General features: G+C 39.3%; 1 protein-coding gene across 1 annotated transcript in view; it reads left to right on the top strand.

The window, feature by feature from the left end:
- The window catches only part of VWF (von Willebrand factor), a gene marked incomplete at its 3' end in the record, with an annotated part of 118,387 nt that overhangs the window by 57,052 nt on the left and 46,377 nt on the right, over positions 1–14,958 (top strand). The window contains exons 20-27 of the mRNA XM_010014333.1: positions 1,910–2,048; positions 4,477–4,611; positions 7,673–7,819; positions 8,472–8,612; positions 10,066–10,185; positions 10,805–10,961; positions 11,523–11,681; positions 12,867–13,002. Of these exons, the coding sequence (XP_010012635.1) occupies positions 1,910–2,048; positions 4,477–4,611; positions 7,673–7,819; positions 8,472–8,612; positions 10,066–10,185; positions 10,805–10,961; positions 11,523–11,681; positions 12,867–13,002 (1,134 nt within the window). The remainder of the gene's footprint in view (positions 1–1,909; positions 2,049–4,476; positions 4,612–7,672; positions 7,820–8,471; positions 8,613–10,065; positions 10,186–10,804; positions 10,962–11,522; positions 11,682–12,866; positions 13,003–14,958) is intronic.

Genomic DNA, 14,958 nt, shown 5'->3' with positions numbered 1-14,958 from the left:
TTTCCCTGCCCTTATAGAGTTAGATTAGAAAATTCCTGGTGCAGTGATGGTGTCCATCTGCATTCCTATAGCATTTAGTAGATGAATGTTTCTCCAAACTCGAGCAACATATTGCTTATTAGATGATGATATTAATATTATTAGATTAGATCATTAGGTATGATGTCAGATGCTATTCTAACTCCCCCAAATTAATTACAGATTTTATGCCTTTTTATGCTTAATTTACCTTGTTTTCTACTTTGTTTGCTTAGTTTCTTGATAGTTAGCAAATTAATCTAATTCCCTGATTAAAAGCCCATGGATGCTAAGGGAAAGTTCCCTTTTCACACCTGCAATTTCTGTAGCAAGGCTTGTGGTTCTTCAAGATACCTTTGGGAAAGGGCAAGAGGATGGCATGGATGCCCTGAAGTCTATTCTTACCTTTATTTCTCAATTTCCCTCTGCAGTACAGCTGCTACAGCATTGTGGATATAATGATATCAAGACCTTAACCCTGTGTCTGATTGCTCTTCAGAATTCCCCTTCCCCTGAGAAAACAAGGCAGCATCTTCTTTTGCTCTGCCTGTCAAGATGTCCCCTTTTCTTTTCTTGTATAATCTGTGCTTGTGAGAAAGTCTAGGAGGTGTCCTGCACAACTTCACTTGCAAGCTGTACAGGCCAGCAGCTACTGCTCTATCTCCTTTCATGATCAGGAGGCTTGTCACATCTTTTATTTGTATGTCCTATTTTCATGTTGCCAAACTTGAATTCTCCTGTAGGGCAGATGTTCTGTTTTGATCACCACAGGAGACCTCAGGGGACAGTAACACGCTCTAAGACATTTCTCAGAGGGTGTATGTATATGTGTACCTACGTACAGAAAAAGTAATATATCTATCTATGTGTGTTTTCTTGGCAGACTGTGAGGTAATGTCTCCAATTGCTAGGTCAGATTATACTATCACGAAGAGTGAATTTAATTTAAGAGCAGAGAAACCTTTTTGGAGAAGGGTGGTATTATGCTTCAGTATATAACCAGAACAAAAGCCACTGGGTTGAATTACTGTCCTGGTTACTTGGTCCCAGAGGTTGATCACTAGACTAAACACATGTCATATGGCATCAGCTGAATATTAAATTTACTACTATTTTGGTTTTTAATGAGGGAAAAATGGACAGTGCTGCAAATAAAAAAAACAGGGTTGCTGGCATTATACTCCATATTTAACCTGTAATGGTCTTTAGAGGATAATCAATCTGTTTTTCTGAAGGGTTGCTCAGAACAGAGTAGCATATCCAAAATAAAATACTAATACAAAATATTCTAGCAGGCTCTGTCCTGTAATAGGGAAGTTCAAAAAGCACATACTCCTACATGCAGCTTGTAAGAAAAAAAGGAAGAACATTCCTTATTCACTCTAACATTTTAATACACTATTTGGACTTATGCACTCAACGCTAACATATGCTAATTTATTTTTATGAAAGTGTTACCTGGTGCACGGTAGTGTAACATTGTTACAGTCTATCTAGAGAAGAATTCTAGTTGCTCAGGCATGGAGCTCTCTGAGTAACTTCTCAAGGCCAAACACAAAGAGGATCTGCTGGGGATATACCTGAGGACAGACAGCAGCACAGAAAACTGCAGAGGTTCCCCACAGAGCTGCAGCCCATGCCTGGGTTAATACACAGGGAAACAGTGCTCCTCTTTGGTCCACAGTTGGTTACTCCCTGACCCAGGCCCAGGAAAAAGGCAAAAACATAGCTTGTCACCACTTGTGTGTCTTTTGGATAGTCTTCAGATCAAGAGTTCCTGGAGGAATCAGTTTTTGCTCTTTCAGCTTGCCTAAAGCACCTTGCATTCTCTTGCTTATTACATACATTGGGAATAATGATAACTGCCACTGACTTTTTTTCTCTGTTACAGTGTGTGCCGTGGTCGAAAGTGGGAATGCACTAAAAATGTATGTGATGGCACCTGCACTGTTATTGGTACAGCTCATTATTTGACATTTGATGGATTGAAATATAAGTTTCCAGGAAACTGTCAATACGTATTAGTTCAGGTAAGAACATGTCAAATCCCAAAGCTGTCTGATAATATATAAAGTGTTTTACACCTGGAGAGAAGTCCAACCTTGGGATAAATCACAGTAAAGTATTCTTAATTACTAAACCAGATGTATGGTAGAGGAAAGGGAACCTGATTAGTGACTTCAAAGATGAGTTGTGCTCTGTAGAAAAGAGTTAGGTTGTCATGTGTCTAGCTGGCAGTCATGAATCCTATGATAGCAGTATGGTACAGAGAAGAGCTGTCTGAATCTCATCTCTAACAAGAGGTTACAGGTATCCATAAATGAATCTTTCCGCACTCTCCACTAGCCTCCTTATCCAGTAGTGATGGCTCACTGTCTGAGTGACACAAGGAGTTCTTGGTGAACCTTCCCTAAATGCACCTACGGCACAGGTTCTGCTTCTTCAGTTCAGCAAAGTCACTGTCCTGTTCCATGCCTGTTTGGAGTACACTAACAATATCTGTTTTCTTTGCAGCAGAGAAGAGAGGTAGACAGAGGCATAGAACACTAACATCAATTTGTGATTTGTGGGAGCAGTCAGAAATCTAGGGTTAAATAAGATTACATCTCAACTACAGGCACAAATCGTGTGTTTAAAAATGTGTGTGTGGAAGATGGGTTTATCTGAAAACTTGGTCTAACACTAGGTGGATCCACTGCTAATTGATAACAAAGGTCTTCTGCAGTTACAAGTGATAAGCTTCTTGGGTGGGCTACTATTTTCTCCACAGACCCAGAGGGATCTTGACACTCTTGTGAGGTGGGCCAATGACAGCCTCATGAAGTTCAACCAAGCCAAGTGCAAGGTCCTGCACCTGGGTTGGGGCAATCCAAGAACAACTTGGGGGTGTTGGTTGATGAGAAACTTAACATGAGTAGGCAGTGTGCACTCACAGCCCAGAAAGCCAGCTGTATACTGAGCTGCATCAAAAGAAGCGTGACCAGCAGGTTGAAGGAGGTGATCCTGCCCCTCTACTCTGCTCTTGTGAGACCTCACCTGGAGTATTGTGTACACTTCTGGTGTCCTCAACATAAAAAGGACATGGAGCTGTTGGAGCAAGTCCAGAGGAGGCCACAAGGATAATAAGAGGGCTGGAGCACCTCCCGTATGAAGACAGACTGAGAAAGTTGGGGCTGTTCAGCCTGGAGAAGAGAAGGCTGCATGAAGACCTCATAGCAGCCTTCCAGTATCTGAAGGGAGCCTAAAGGACGCTGGGGAGGGACTCTTCATTAGGGACTGTAGTGGTAGGACAAGGAGTAATGGCTTCAGACTTAAACAGGGGAAGTTTAGATTAGATATAAGGAAGAAGTTCTTTACAGTGAGGGTGGTGAGGCACTGGAATGGGTTGCCCGAGAAAGTTGTGAATGCTCCATCCCTGGTGGTGTTCAAGGCCAGGTTGGACAGAGCCTTGGGTAACATGGTTTAGTGTGAGGTGTCCCTGCCCATGGCAGGGGGGTTGGAACTTGATGATCTTAAGGTCCTTTCCAACCCTAACTATTCTCTGATTCTATGAGGCACATTCCTCCTTGCAGGTCTCCTTGGTCAGGAAAATGTGATCAACCTGTCTCTAGCTAGGTCTTTGAAATATGCTCCCACCTTGATGTCAGCTTGATTACCTTAGAAGAATGATTGCTCTGACACTAGTGAGAGCTCTGTGTAAAGGTCTTGTGGGCAGCAATAGCATAAAGTACTATAAAACTACTTGAAATGGAGATCTGTTTTCCTCATGTGACAAGCACAGAGAGCTATAGTCTTTTTCTTAAGAGGTGTGTACTGAAAAAAAACCCCAACTCAACTTAAAAACCTAAAAGGCCTGTCAGTCATGAATTGTCATATAAATGCAGTATTAGCTCTCCATGCATCTCAGAAATATTTGATGTAAAATCAATACATTAAACTACTTATAAATAGGTTGACATTATTGTAATTATTATTCATGTAAAGGTGGGAAAACATGGGCATCAAACCTTTTTGCCTGAGACTGTGTAGTAACTTTATTTCTAGCCTAACAGTCTAGTTTATGTTTTTATTTTATCATTAAAGCTGCAGTCTTGTTTTCACTGTTGTATCAGTTAATGCCTGTGTATTAATATGTACACTGTGCTCATTGTATGTCTTTAAAATACCACAGATACTATAATAGGATGGATTTTTGCTGCCAAAAAATACCCTGCAAAATATGTATGTGTGTGTGTGTCACTGGCAGAGGGTACCTCATTCTTTGAGGGGTGGACCACATGGATATTAACATTAAGCACAAAATAAGTTAATATGGGAACAGTTGGCATGCCAGTGCATATCCTACTGGCCGTAGATTACACAGGATATTATTTGAGGCCTCCTTTTTCTCTGTAGGTCTCTATTTGTTTTCTCAAATATTCCACTTAAATGACTCATTCATTTATTTTCATCTGATAGGATTTCTGCAAGGATGTCTCTGGAACATTCCGGATACTCATTTCAAATGAAGGCTGTGGCTTCACTGGCGAAAAGTGCACCAAAAGGGTTATCATTCTGTATGGAAGTGGGGAAATAGAGTTGCTTAATGGAAATGTATGTACACTTCTGTTCTCTTTATTTCCTTTTTTTTCGTGAAAATAATTTCAAGTTGTTTAGTAAGATGAGCATGAATGACCTCATGCTCAGTGGTTCTTGATCATAAAATGAACAGATTAACAGAATTATGATTATCCACTTTTGTCCCAGAGGTATAATGACATTTTGATATTTCTGCTTAATGCCAACAAATATATCTCAGACAAGAATACCATTCAGTGCAAACTCATATGAGGAATGCCCTTTCTAAACATGGGAGGTCAATGTCTATTTCAAGCTATGATAACTGCAAAGAAGAGCTAAGAAGTGACTGTCCCATAACTAGTAAAACTTCAGATCTAATTTAGCCATCTGAAGGACTGAGCACACAGGAAAAAGGTCGTGTCTTGAACAAGCTGATGCTGCAGAAGCAAATACTAACTGTCCTTTCCTCTGCTAAATTGTTAGATGGAAAATCCAGATGACTGAATTCTTTTTTTTCCCTTTTCTTACCAACAAACAATGAAGAATTGACCAAGAATCACTTCGACCTCCCATGTACCTCCACGGCAGGAAACAAGCTTTCCACAGGGCAAAGCGTTGAGCACTGTAGCAATTAAGACTGTGTGTGTCTGTTCAAACAATATACAGGTACAGTGGATTACAGTGTTTCAATTGCTCAGTTTTCAGGAGCACTGTGCTCTGCACTGGCATCTGGACCAGAGATTTACAAAAATGTTCCCAGTGCAAGGTGAAACCATACTACATTTGCCTTGTTTTGGGTTCACAGACAAAGCTGTACCGGGTTTGGGTAGCCTGCAAACTTGCCTGCAATTGCTGTATGCCACTGATACTTGACAGGCACACGTAAAATGTGGCAATTATTACTAGTGTCTGTGCAGTGCATCTTGACAGTGTGTGATCCATGTAGGCTTTTGGTTGCTAGAGGAACGAACAGAGGACATATTGGTTGCCCAGTTCTTTATTTCTACTGCTAAATAATCCCCTACCTGGGTGAGGATGAATGGTAGTGCAGGTATCATTCCATATAGCCAGGCTTTGTCTGAAAGTTTCTTTAGATGTCAGATTCTCAGAGAAGCTGTGATTCATTTTGGACACCTAAAGAAGGACCAGAAAAGACAGCAGGTGATGAGGCATCCAGCAATTTCAGCAACAGAGGATATTTGGTTCCTGAGAAAGGAGTTCCTAGGAGTTCCTTCTAGGAGCTAGGCTTGTATCACAAGACTGCCCTCACGACCTTGACTGAATTTTTAGCTTTCTTTCTAGAGGTTAAGGTTCAGTGTAATAATATCTGGAGCAGGTTTTCATAGAAATAACAGCAACTGAAGGAGCTATTAAGGTAAAACAACTCATATGAAGACTCTTAGGCAATTTCTCACCCAGTGATGACTTCCAACACTTTTTCCACAAGAAGGAAGCAGGAAAATCAAGTCTTTTTTGCCACTAAAGTATTCTGAAGCAGGATAGTTCAAGTATATTTAAGATTTAGGATTATATTGTTTTGAAAACAGATTCTAGTTTTAAGTAAATGGGGGCTTAATTGAAATATCTGCATGCTACGTTTCTGGCTTGCATTAAAAAAAAGGAAAATCTCATTAAATGGTCTTTGCTTTTCTGAAATAAATAGAACTGCCAGTTTGCAAGGTCAAAAGTTTATGACTTCGTGGTTGGGCAAAGAGCCTCCATAAATATAGAAATACTGTAAGTTAGGTCAACCTCCCAGCTCAGCTTTGTCCTTCTCTGTTTTTTTGCGTGAGTTTGGAAAGACAGAGACTACTCTATGGAGAATTTAAATAACCCGTATGACTAGATACTAATACATTGGGCATAGGAGAATATGAAGAAGCTTCCAGTTCCTAAAATACCTTTTAACATATTCTTCCCAAAAGACATTGTAGGCCTTCTTTAGGAGATCCTTTGAGGATGTGAACTATCATCTCTGGAGATAAAGCTTTCTGATAATAACCCAGAGGTGGAGAGAAATGAGCTTTTACTGAATGGAGCAAGAAAAAATAGTGGACAAAAGAAAACTTTTGCCCTCAAACTAGGAAGTGAGTGAATGGTTTGTAGGCTTATCTTTCTCCCTTGCTTTAAGCACTATTTGTGCTGATTGAAAGTTTACATCTGCCTCTTCCACAATTAAGCAGTTTTCAGTTCATGAATTAATGGTACTTAAAGTAACAGCCATGCCAGACCTTTCTCTCCAAATGTAGTTAATAATCCTTTAGAGTTCCCATTGAAAGGGGATAATGGCATGAAAGAGAGCATTTTAAATTAATCTAAGTTCTTAGGAACTGGAGGCAGTGAATTTGCAGCCAGATGGAATGAGGAAGAGGCACTCAGGGGAAGTGAAAGTGATGGAAAAATGAAGAGACATCAAAAAGAATCTCTCAGGATTTTTCCTATTGGTGTAGCTGTTCGGGAAGAAAGTCTTTCAGAATCAGGATCTGGTCCTTCAGAGGCCACTGGTGCATGTGATTCTCCCAGTTCACATTACACTTAAACCTAGCCAGCCCTTTTGTCTTTTCCTGCCTCAGGAGCACAAAATCATTAGTTTCCTAAAAAGTTGAAATAAAAATAAAACATAATTTTTGAATACTAAACTGATTATTAATTGGGTATATCCTGTCTTCTTTATCAGCTCGCCTTCTGTTTAGCAGTCATTGCTTTGTGTGTCAACATTTGTGGCGAGTATGTTATACTGTGGGAACAGAAGGGACATTGCCACATTCAGACTTAGAGAAATGTGATGAGAATGGAATACTGTATTTGTCTCCCAATTTTCTGTTCAGAAGTGTTGATTTTAAGGCAATAATTTATCCACAGCAGTGGAGAGTGTAGACACAAGCCTCTAATCAGTGTCTTAGCAATACCTTGCTTAGTTTTTCAAGTGTTCTGGAACATCTGTATAGCGTATGGGAAATACCTGTTCTTTGGAGAACAGCATGTTTGAAAGTAGCTGTTACCCTATGTTAACACGTGTCCCACTGGGAAAGTGACCTATATGAAATAGCAATTAGAGACAAAGTTGATAGCACAATGTGCTTTTCTTATTCAGGTAAACATCAAGATACCTCCTAAAGATGAAAATGATTTAGAAGTCATGAAGTCTGGCCGTTACTACATCATTTTACTGGGCAAAAGTATCAGTGTGACCTGGGATCTGGCCATGGGAGTCTCAGTTATCTTAAAAGGCAATTTCAAAGTAAGTGGTTTTTGCTTTACTACTTCTTACTCTTACTAAAGGATGCACTTACGCTGTCTTTGGGGAATAGCATTTTTTTTATGCAGGCATGCTGATAGATTTCCATGGAGTATTAGGCACTTGCTTGAAAATGAAGGCTTTTGTTTGTAATACCATAAGGGTTGCTTACTTTCCCAGTAGTTCAGCTGTAAGGGGTATATTCTGGGTCATTGGAGATGAGCTATGACAGAAAGGATGAATGCTGTGGTTCTTTAGAATTATGCCTTTAGTGATTTCATCTGTATTTGAGAGCAGTATAAGGAGCCAGATTTAGTAGTTATGGTGATGGGATAGTCATCTCCAGAAATAAAATGGGATTGTAGGGGCATATTCCAAATATGGCCAATGGGCACCACTGATCAGAGTTGTTGTCTTGCTTCCTGGAGACCTTGGAGGCAGTATCATCCTACTTTCTGCTAAGCAGAATGGGAATAGGAACTAAATGTTCTCTGTGAGACACCATGTCTATTTTAGTGAACTTGGCAAGGTCAGGGATTTTTCAGTTTTTAAGCCTTGTGCCATTAAAGCACTGGGCAAAAAAGACTTCTTAACAAAACCTTAAGCCAGTCTACAGATGTAAGATTTATATATTTTGTATTTCTTTCCCTGCAAGGATCAAGTGTGTGGTCTGTGTGGAAATTTTGATGGAATCCAAAACAATGATTTGACCAGCAGCAATGAACATCTTGAAGTAGATCCAGTGGACTTTGGAAATTCTTGGAAAGTTAATCCCTCCTGTGCTGATGTTGAAAAGGTGATTGCGAATGAACTGTGAAAAATAATTAATATGGATTACAGTATCACTCAAGAGCGGACAAAGAGGTTTGAAAGGATAAAAATAAATAAAAACTAACTCATTCTGCCATCTTTTTGCCAAATAATATTACTATTTCTTGAAATCTGATAAAAGATCAATTAACTTATTTAAGGCTTCTGTGCTGCCTGGCTTCAGATGAATGTTAAATCTGTACAATAGAGGGTGTTCATAGAGTTTGCCAGCCCAGATGGTTGAAATCCAGGTATAACTGGAAATCTCATTTTAGATCTTAATCTGAAAAAAAACCCCCAAACAGCTGTAATTTTCAGATGGGAGTTCAGATAAAAATTTCTTACTTCCCTATCCAAACTTCAATATCACAAATCTTATTCTGCCCATTTATGAACAACTAAATGCGCAGGTTAATTTCTTTCTATATGCTTCTCAGTCTTTTTTGAAAAGTATTCAGTTATTATTTTTAGGTTGGAGAGGCTTGAAAAGAAAAAACAAGATACAGGAGGGGATGCAAGACCTTATTGCTATTTACCTCTTTTCCAAATACAGAGTTTTGAAAGAATGAAATTGAATAATGAATTTATCTTGAGCTGGCAAATAATTATGGCCAAAAGTATTTCCAAACCATGGAAATGACTTAAAGACAACTTGTTCTGACATTTGTAAAATGAAGCATTTCGTTCAGATGATGCTTTAAGGCTGAAAACTTTCTCTTGAAAGTTCATCTAAATTTTCAGGGGGTGAGAGAAAAGGACTTTTTTAGATCTTTCTTTACAAGATTTAGATTGCTAGCAAATAAAATGAAGCATTTATTTTTGATCACCTGAAATATTTTGGATTACTTTAACTAGGCACAGTGTTATCTTGCTAAACATCACTTTTTTGAGATTACTTGATTGGAGCACTGAAGAAGTAGCAATAACAAGGATTGATACCACAGGATAAGACTGAGTGAGCAGCTTATTTTAGTGTAATAGGCACAAGACAGAACCATGGACTGTCTCTGTGATAAATGCCCTGTCAATACTAGTGCTTCTTGTTAGTAAATAAATTAAATGGGAGAGGAGGAGACTAAGCCATTCTGATTCAGCACCAGCATTGGATATTGTCTGCTGAAGACTGATTATATTTGTGAGCCTCGTGGGCCTTCTGTAGAGCTGTTAATGATAATTTTTCAGTGGCACTTCCTGTCATGAAAATGTCTATGTTAAAACTGCAGTGTACAAGTAAGAGCTGGAGAAAATGTAGGAGGTGACCTGCTCAATTCTGTGCTCTGCCATGGCAAGACCATGTCATACAACAGGTTGAAATGTTCTCAGGGAAATTATTTCCTTTGTCATGAAAAATGTCTAGCGCTAGTGAGTCTCTTTAATTCAGTTTGATGAGTCCTGAAGGCAAGGCTAATGCAGTGTGTACTTTTTCTTACAATTTTAAGCCCAATCGGGAGCAGACCTTGATGTCTCCACTGTGTGATGGAAATGTAGTGAAGCAGGTGATGGTAGAAACATCATGCAACATTTTGTCTGGGGACCTCTTTGAAGAATGCAAAAAACTTGTGAGTATAGTGTCATGTGTTTCACATTCTTCAATCTGCAATGATCTGTGCTGACACTGATTACAGCTGAGGGGAAAAGTATGGTTGTGCTGACAGCATACAGGACTTGGAGGAGGCCAACTAATTGGTATTCTCATCTCTGACCCTGTCCTGTAGCTGATGCTTCAAGGGAAAATGCAGGATATCACCTAGTAGTAAGCTATAGAATAACTTTTTCTTGAGGTAAATTTTACTCTAAAGCCTACAGACTGTCACATGAAGTCAAGCACAAGAGTTGAGGTTTGAGGGGAGAGGGATCTGAGCTAATGGTATGCCATTCAGACTTCATTCTACCTAATCTTCTACACAAGAGGGTATGGGGACAGGGCCCAGAAACATACGTAGTTACTCCATATGGGGAATATGAAGGGATAATAAACTGCAGTGTCTGTAGCAACTTTAAGAACATAGCCCATTTATGTCTTTGAGTCCTTGCTGACATCAGTTGAAAGATCTGGTTTATGTGGCACGTCAACTCTTGGCAAATGGAGCAGCCAAACCATCTGAATGGTAAAATACATCTACAAGAAGGAGATAAAGGAGTCACCGAGCATACTGTCTCTGTATTTCTCTTTCATAGGTGAATCCTGAGCCCTACATAGATATTTGCATGTATGATACTTGTGCTTGTGAATCTATTGGGGACTGTGCTTGCTTCTGTGACACTATAGCAGCCTATGCACATGTCTGTGCACAAAAAGGTGTTGCTGTCCACTGGAGATCACCAGCTCTGTGCCGTAAGTACAGGATAAATGAGGAAGAACTAGGTGAAAAGGTTCAAGCTTTTAATCAGTAAGCTGTTGGCTCAGATAGACTGTTCTCATCCAGCTCTGCTCCCACTGATGTTCAGAGAAGTTCACTTTTAATGGGACTGGGTTAGCAGCTCACGTTGACATTTCCACTGCCTTTTCTGTTTGTGTTCAGAGCCATACCTGGAAAAACCAAATCATTCCCTCAATTAGGAGAGATAATAGTCCGTGGTACAAACAAATCTAGAGAAAGAAAAGGTTTCTGTAATATATGTATACAATAACACATTTATTAAATTTAAAGCTTAGAGCTTGTTTTTTGCAAGTGTTTTTATCAAAACCAAAATCTCTGGTCTAGAGCTAGTATTTTACTATGTGAAAAAGAGATGATGATGTCATAAAAACCATACATTCTTATTCAAAGATGGAGAGCTTTCTTTTTCTATGTATATGTGGTCCATTTTACACCAAGTGGTGTCATAGTTCTGAGTGGCATAGTGAATACACTCCGATTTGATTTTTTTAGCCTCTGATTCTTTCATTGCATAGCACAAAGCTGTGAGGACCTGAACAAACAAGAATTAGATTACCAATGTGAATGGCGATACAATAGCTGTGGACCTGCTTGTCCTGTAACATGCCAGCACCCACAGCCTTTGGAGTGCCCTCTGCAGTGTGTGGAAGGATGTCATGTACGCTGTCCTGCAGGTAAGTCCATCGTTAGCTTTACACAGCTACTTACCTGTTTCTGCTATGCTCCTGGTACTTGTAGGTATTGCTGTAGAGTTTTGTTGTGGTTGGGTTTTTTTAACCCCCTAATGCATGAAAGTATTGCAGTCCACAAATATTCATAGATTGTAATGCTGAACATTGCAAAAGACTTACATGTAGCAGTTAATTCCTCGACAGGTTTACTGATGTGTTTTCACCAAAATTTCTTACTCCACAAGGAGGAAGGTGGTTAGGCATCCTGGTTTTAGTTTGTGAAATGAACACAGTATGTGGAGGGCATGAAATGGTGCCTAGAGGAAGAGAATGAAACACTGCCAGCAAGAACAAGAGAGGATGGGAACAAGGTGGTAAGAAAGGAATTTAGGAACTGTGTAGCAACAGAGATTGTTGATTATGTGCTTAAAGTAGGGTATGAATTTGTGCTGGACACTTGCAAAATGCCCTACTTCAGAGCAACTACTGTAGTGGGGGAAAGCCATTGCCTTGACCTACTACCCCCAAGGCTCTGATGCTCCTGAGAGTGTCCAGCAGCCATCCTCCTGAGAGCCTGATCTTTCAGTACAACTGTTCCCAACAAATGTCTTGTAGAAATGGGAAAAGAAAAAATATGGGAAATATGGGGTAGGGATAGAGAAGACAGACCTTAATGTAAAGAGTTATAGATAAGTAAGATCCAAAAGGAGAGTGAAAACTCGGACGAATAAATAGCTCCTAAAGGCAAAGTGAGAAGACAGGAAGGCAAAGAAAGAAGGTATTTTAAGACCTAGAATAGCAATTCTGGCCCTGGTATCTCTGATCAGAGGGAGGTAGGGGATAGTGGGAGAAATAAATAATATACATGTAAAAAGGAAAATGCCATATCTCCTGTTATCTTCAATGCTTTGTTCTAAAAATATATTCAACTTCTGCATAGCACTGGCTGTCGTAGAATATACACTGGGTTAAGTACTTCCAATATGTAAAATAAAAGTGATTATGAAGGAAGGAAATACTTCTCTGTGTCAAGCTGGCAGTGGCTGTGACACAAGCACAGTATTCAGAACATTTGAGCCCAACTTAGAAGCCTTGTTATGTTTTTTTCATAGCAGGATAAATGCAATGACTAGTTTTGCAATTCATGAAAATTGGCATATTTTATACCACTTTGCTATTTTGAAACAGGGAAAATACTTGATGAACTGTCCCTGGATTGCGTCAGTCCAGAAGAATGTCCCGTGTGTGCAGTTGGAGATGTCAAGATTCTGCATGGAAGGAGAATAGTTTTGAACAGAGATGATCCACAGCACTGTCAATCTTGGTATGATGATCTTATGCAGTCAAATAGCACAGCTGTTGAGTAGGATGAAGGGAGGGAGATGAAGTATATCCACATGAGTAAGTTTTTGGATATAACTTTAAATATGCCATTGAAGATGAAACTTTGGAAACCATCTTTTATGTCAATATCCCTTCAGTTAAAATCTGAAGATGAAGTTTTTCGGTGACAGTAGGAATTATAGAATGTCAGCTGAATTTAAGCAAGTGAAATTCATAAATTCCTTTCAAAAAAGACTTTTCCCCACGTGTAAGTGGCCCCACTGGCTTCAGATGTTCACTTCTTTTAGTGTAAGGTGTGATTCAACATCAGTAAAGCCCTCAGACTCTTTCCTTCTGCCAGTACTAAAAAAATCTTACACATAGTGCAAGATCTGAATGTGCACTCAGTCTAGAACTTGCTGACACTTTTAGCAGTTGGAATTGTGTGCTAGTATTGGAAAACCATTTAGCCCAAGATTTTAAGATGATATCCTATGGCCTGATATCCTGCATGCATACATGCGTTTCAAAATATGATGAAATTAACAGCAGGGTGCACAATGCTGTGCACCATGCAGGATGAGGGCCATCAGCTGCAACATGGCAGAGACTGGTTTTCATTCTGTAAACTTCCCAGTGGCATATTATGCCATGGCCTGTAGTATTTGAAAGTTTGTCATTCTCTGGATGTCTAAACCCTTGATGGATATAATTTCTGACACTGTGAATGCAAGAGAATTTTCTGTCTTGTAATTTGACCATATTTAATAGTAACTGAGATGTAAAACTGGAGCAGCTATTAGCCCAGACTATCATCTTAGCTCCAAGTGCTCTGAACCTCACAGAGGTACAGAAGCTGTGACTGGGTATGGAATTCCTGGCCTCTTGCCGGGGCTAGCATAAGTCGGTGCTATAAAACCAGGGCATGAGACTGTTAGGCTAATCAATTAATTTTTTATTATGTTTTTCAACAGTATACAGAGTGCCTTGAAATCCATCAAAAGGTCAAAAAATAGTCTTCATAAATGAGTCTTTCTTTCCTAATTTTTGTAATTCTTAATAATAATTTATCTTAAATGTTGATACACTGGCTGCTGCTCACAAAGTATTTCAGAACATTAGGAAAACTTACCTCACTAGGGAAACATCCTTTTGCATAGCTGTCACCTAATTCAGATGCCTACACCATCTGTACAAACAATAGAAAATATTGCACAAAAATGAATTTTATAGCAAATATCCAAAGGAAATTGGAAACTAGAAGAGGCTTATTCATATTAGGATTAAAATAATAAATCTTAGTTTGCTGGATGTTAATGCCAAAAGTAGTTGTGCATTCTTTAATTAGGAAGACACTAAAAGCAGCTTGAAAAGAACACAGTGCTTAAACTAAGGGAATTTAAAATAAGCTGCCATGTGTAAAACCTTGTCCTGACAAATGACACCTTCTCCCAGTATTGACTTGTTTAGTTGGTACATCATGGGTTTCTCTGGCAGTAAAAACAAGCATTTTTTAGTTCTTGCTCTTTCATAAACTATTCCCATTCTGTTTCTTGGCCTGTCCAGCAAGACAAAGGAAAATGTATTGACTGAGTCTGTACCACCCTGTACATAATTACAGTCATGTTCTTTGCTCTCACAAGTGAAGACAATCATGCAACCAGGAATTAGAAAAGCAGAAATGTTAAGGCTTTTCTAGAGACAGAAACTACAAACAAGTTCCTAAAAGGCGAAGGATCACAGAGGTGAAAAATCTCATGGCAGTATAGAAGCATAAATAGTGGAAAAGGCAGACGGGGGAAAAGAACAATGCAAGCTGAGACAGAAAGGGGAAGAGAAAAATGTACTAATGAATGTGAGTATAAATGGTCAGGGAAGATACAGGACTATAGAAGAGATAACAGCTATAGATGTAATACGTCATTTAATACGAGAAAAGGGACTGAAAGACAGAGCA

The sequence above is a fragment of the Nestor notabilis genome, unplaced genomic scaffold, assembly GCF_000696875.1.
Source record: "Nestor notabilis isolate BGI_N333 unplaced genomic scaffold, ASM69687v1 scaffold14415, whole genome shotgun sequence".
Taxonomy (NCBI): domain Eukaryota; kingdom Metazoa; phylum Chordata; class Aves; order Psittaciformes; family Psittacidae; genus Nestor; species Nestor notabilis.
This window is presented reverse-complemented; position numbering and strand designations above follow the sequence as displayed.